The sequence below is a fragment of the Electrophorus electricus genome, chromosome 10 (genome assembly GCF_013358815.1).
Source record: "Electrophorus electricus isolate fEleEle1 chromosome 10, fEleEle1.pri, whole genome shotgun sequence".
Lineage (NCBI taxonomy): Eukaryota > Metazoa > Chordata > Actinopteri > Gymnotiformes > Gymnotidae > Electrophorus > Electrophorus electricus.
This window is the reverse complement of record NC_049544.1, coordinates 700,001-705,221: the sequence shown is the minus strand read 5'-3', so window position 1 is coordinate 705,221 and position 5,221 is coordinate 700,001. Positions and strand designations below refer to the sequence as shown.

Sequence of the window (5,221 nt, the reverse complement as noted above, 5' to 3'; positions counted from 1 at the left end):
ATGTGCTTAATGAAACTACAGAATTCAAACCTGCGAATGTAACATGGAGATCTGAGAAACAGTCCAAAAATCCCCTGCAATCTTGGCAGGGGTAGATATGTAGATGTGTTTTTAGAGGGGGTGAGATGAGCGATGATCGGCTGCATGGTGACCTGCTGGTGTGATGTCTCCTGTACTGGCTCCTCACGGACAAGAATATGTGATAATGTAGCGCGATCATGGCTTTTGATGGAGCTCTGTGAGAGAGATGGGTGGTCTCACAGACCTGTGCGCGAGGACCAGGCTGTGGGCCTTTCTGTCTGTCTTTAATTGGCACTGGCGGGGAAAATTCACACGGCTGTTGCTATCGTACATAAGTGTTCCGTTCAGAGCCGTGAGTCAGACAGCCGAGACGACCCAGACGTGTGAAGAACAGCAGACAGGAGTCGTGTTTTGTTATCATGATTATTATTATAACCTTTGTTATGATTTGTTCCTTATACAGTTTTAATTTTTTTCAAGTTCTTTAATTCATTCCAGTTGAAGGTAAACATTATTTGAAATGGTTGTTTCCAACACTAAATGCTTTAGTTGCCTCATATGGCACAGTCTCTCACACACATGCATGGGCAAAACATCAAAAAACAAGCAACAGACAAAGAGACAGACGGACACACACACACACACACACACACACACACACACACACACACACACACACACACAGATCCAAAGGAAATGTAGGCAAGTATAAAGATGTATGATACCTCTCAGTCCATCTGAACATTTACACACGCAATGGTACACACACACACAAACATACACACACACACACACACACACACACACACAAACACACACTCGTGTCTAAGTTTTTAAGTGCAACAGCTGAAGAGTGATACTTTTTTTTGTTGAATTTTGTTTGTTTTTTGCCTGATCAACTCTTCTGAAAATCCAGTCGCAAAAAAAAAAAAAAAAATCCCCAAAAAACCCTTTCCTGGACAAACCCCTAAACTCTTTCCCTGGAGAAACTCCCATACCCTTTCCTTGGACAAACCCCTAAACTCTTTTCCTGGACAAACTCCCATACCCTTTCCCTGGACAGACCCCTAAACTGTTTCCCTGGACAAACCCCTAAACTCTTTTCCTGGACAAACTCCCATACCCTTTCCCTGGACAAACCCCTAAACTCTTTCCCTGGAGAAACTCCCATTCCCTTTCTCTGGACAAACCCCTAAACTCTTTTCCTGGACAAACTCCCATACCCTTTCCCTGGACAAACCCCTAAACTCTTTCCCTGGAGAAACTCCCATTCCCTTTCTCTGGACAAACCCCTAAACTCTTTTCCTGGAGAAACTCCCATACCCTTTCCCTGGACAAACCCCTAAACTCTTTCCCTGGAGAAACTCCCATTCCCTTTCCCTGGACAGACCCCTAAACTCTTTCCCTGGACAAACTCCATGTTTTTCCTGAAAAAAAAAAAAAACCTAAACTTTTTCCCTGGACAGACCCCCGTACATTTTCTCTGGACAAACCCCCATTATCTTTCCCTTGAGAAACTCCATATGCTTTCCCTGGACAAACCCCTAAACTCCTTCCCTGGACAGACCCCTGTACTCTTTCCTTGGACAAACCCCACCCAAATCCAGCACCCCCAAAATATACAAGAAAATCAACAATGTCAAATTCAGCTTCAAGTTTGTAAAAATGTTTACATCTCATACGGAGCATTCAGGTTGGTGTTGTCCTGCTCACTCAGAGACTCCTACAGCTGCTTATACTATATTAATCATAGTAGCAGAATGAATAGACTGGACATCTATGGGTTGCCTCTATTGGTTCTGTAATATAGCTTGTTTGGTTTCCGATGCAGTTAGAATCCCATCCAGAGAGTTAAAGGTCGGCAGTAGGTTTAATGTTAGTGTGTCCACCTCCGGCGTGAGTTGTGTGTACGGGACCAATGTGTGTTCTGGTTAGGACCCACTACGAGCTGAAGAATGCTGAGGCCCGACGCAGCCCCAGAGGCGGATCTACAAATCGGCTCCGCGCCACGGCAGGTGAGGGTAAGGTGCTAGTCGCCATGGAAAAAGATGGAAAAAAGAATGTTCCCAACTCTGACACAACTATTTGCATGTATGGGGAGCAAAACGGAAGAAGGTCAATTTAGAGATGTGGTTTTAGCGTCTCCATCTTGGGAGTTGTAGCTGTCGCTGGTCTGTCACTCGCCGGGTGGTCAACGTTGCCTTTTGAGGCAGACCACAACCTCTGGAACAACGTTTACAATTGCAACGTCTGATATCCGTTTCTGATTTGTTCAAGCTGAGCAGGAAATGCCCAGTCCAGGCTGGTCTGAACCAGAACAGACCGGTCCAAGTCAGTTTGGCAATGTCCCCAGGCACTCCTATTCCCTTGAGAACTGGGGAGGTTTCGGTGCACAGAAGTATCCAATTCATCTGCTGTGTGCCTGTGTTTCCGCAGCCTGTACATGTCTGTTCATGTCCTGAAAGACAAAGACTCAACAGTGCACTGGAGAAAGTGTTTGCTGAAAGCAGATCATATCAGTGTCACCAACCTACACAAACATGTTCTAGAGTCCCCACGTTCAGCTCAAAACACACACACACACACACACACACACACACAAACCAACTGAAAAGCCATGGGTTGTATTGAAGAAGCTCTCTAAAAAACATTTTCTCATTACAAAGAGTATTGCTACAGTAGTACTTAGAGGCAAGAGCTAAGGGTTAGATCAGCGCCAGTTAATAAAGGAATCCTGGTCACCACGCCGTGCTGCCCCCGAGATGGGAATGTCAGACCCTGCACTCGGACATGTGAGGAACGCTGACCAGGTGTCTGAGATGGGAATGTCAGACCCTGCACACGGACGTGTGCGGAACGCTGACCAGGTGTCCCGACTCTGATGGAGCATCTGTGGAAATGCTGAAATCATGGGCACAAAGAGGTGGTAATCTCATCTCTGACGTGTTCGTACACAGACGGAGATCCTGCAGGTTACTGAAGCGGCTGGGAGGGAGGAAGGAAAGAGGAAGAAAGAGATGCACATAGAGAGAGAGAGAGAGAGAGAGAGAGAGAGAGAGAGAGATTGAATACACACACACACAAACGCACATAGAAGCAGGAGGAAGGAGGGTGATACAGGACTTTGGGTCCTTCTGTAATCGGATGCTGTATCGTGCTCCTTGGTCTGGTTTGGACAGACTAAACTACCAGTGACGACATCCACACTACTGACATCAGTCTTTATAATGCATCTGTCACTAGATTGCCAATCATCAGGTGATCAAATTAACCAATCAGCGTGAAGGGCGATTGAATTAACCAATCAGAGTCAAGGGGAGGGGCCTGCAATGCCTGATCTAAATAAGGGGTTTCAAATAGCATTTGTTGTAAACAAGATCAACCCACATACACACTTACACACACACACACACACACACACACACACACACACACACACACACACACACGTGTGCACACTTTGTCTAATGTACAGCTTGAGCTGAATAGCCAGGTTGTTACTGTCAAGTCCAGTCAGACTCCACATTGCGTAGTGTCACATTAGCCCGTGTGCTCACACTCAACACAGCAGCACCACGGACGAGTTCTTGGTGCTAGTGGACGTGTATCGAGTCCCGGTGGTGTCTTCTTAAACACCTGTTTTCTTTTCAGTCCTGTTTTTAATATTTTGTCTTTAGTTCTTCATCCCCCTTCCCCTGCTGTCTGCTACATCCCCCTTGGCCTCGTTGGCATGGCAACTTCCTGGAGGTGGGTGCTAGGAGATGGAGAGTGCAATGAGGAAGAGTGTTGCCACGGTGAGGAGAAGGCGGTCCCTGGACGGGCTCCGCCCACTGATGCTTTTCTCCAGTTTAGGGGCCTCGGGGTTGTCATAGTCATCTAGAGAGAGAGAGAGAGAGAGAGAGAGAGAGAGAGAAACACACACACAGAGGGAGAGAGAGAGAGAGGGAGAGAAAGAGAGAAAAACATACAGAGAGAGAGAGAGAGAGGGAGAGATAGAGAGAGATGGAGGGAGTGGGATATTAATAAGTTAAAACAATGTAATCTCCAGTTCTAGACTAAGTAATTGGTCATGTAGTCTAGACAGAAACGTCTCTGAGGAGCCTAAGGGCAGAATTCAAAAGCAATGAGTTAAAACTGACTAAGTGTGTGTGTGTGTGTGTGTGTTATTCATTACCAGATGCTGGTATCTGTCTCCCGTGACCTGTGTGTGTGTGTGTGTGTGTGTGTGTGAGTCTGCATGTATGTATGTGTTTTTGTGTATGTATATGTGAGTTTGCATGTGTGCATGTATGTATGTTTTTATATATGTGCGTGAGTTTGTGTGTATATGTATGTGTGTGTGTTTGTGTATGTATGTATGTGTGTTTGTGTATGTGTGTGTGATTATGTGTATATATGTGTGTTTCCTTTGTGTAATTGACAGCTTTATAAACACACAATTCAGGAAACAGGTGACAGAAGACGTGCAGATGACATAAATCTGCAGTCTGAGACATACTTCCAGACACGAGACCTGTCCCTGTGTGTGTGTGTGTGTGTGTGTGTGTGTGTGTGTGTGTGCAGAGTGAGATGTGCCTGATTGTATCTGTGATGGCATTCCACACTTATCATGAGAAACAAACTGATGACGTAAATACATTACCAAACTCTGAGTGTGGACCAGATCTACATGAGTTCACATAAATATTGTTCTTATGAGAAAGTTTGGCTGCTTTAGGAATGAAGGATAAGTTTCGATAAGTTTCTGTTTTCGTTTAAGGCATGAATACCACCCACAGTATAAAGCATCATTAGCGTTGGCGAACACACGCTGGCGTTCCAGTATGGCGGCCTGCATTTGGTTGGCTCGTAATTTCCTCACAGCTATAACGTCTCTGCTGATCTGTAAACACTCTCCTTGGTCCAACTCAATGCCTTCTCTCACTCGGTGCTCGGCACCTGGGCAGTGTCCAGCAGCTACGTTCAGACGGGTGTGTGGACTAACATCCAGGGCACTGAGTGCAGGCCAGCGGGGAGGCAGAGTTTAAATTACAGTGGTTTTGAATTTTTGCCATTTCAAGCTCATCATACTATGAGACTTTAGAGACGTGTGCTCATTTTCAGAGATGTTAAAACAAAGGTGAAGGACGTTTCTCCAGGGAATCTGGAATCTAGGGGACTTTTGCATTTGGAAAAAAAAATCTTTCATGCAAAATCTTTC

The 5,221-nt window shown here is 45.5% G+C and overlaps 1 protein-coding gene across 2 annotated transcripts in view; it reads right to left on the bottom strand.

Annotated features, from left to right (window-relative positions):
• Positions 1 to 461: 461 nt before the first annotated feature.
• The window catches only part of efna3b (ephrin-A3b), a 57,405-nt gene continuing 52,645 nt past the window's right edge, over positions 462 to 5,221 (bottom strand). For both annotated transcript variants that reach the window (XM_035530801.1, XM_035530802.1), the window contains exon 5: positions 462 to 3,897. In XM_035530801.1, coding sequence (XP_035386694.1) covers positions 3,776 to 3,897 — 122 coding nt within the window. In that variant the 3' untranslated portion in view covers positions 462 to 3,775. The remainder of the gene's footprint in view (positions 3,898 to 5,221) is intronic.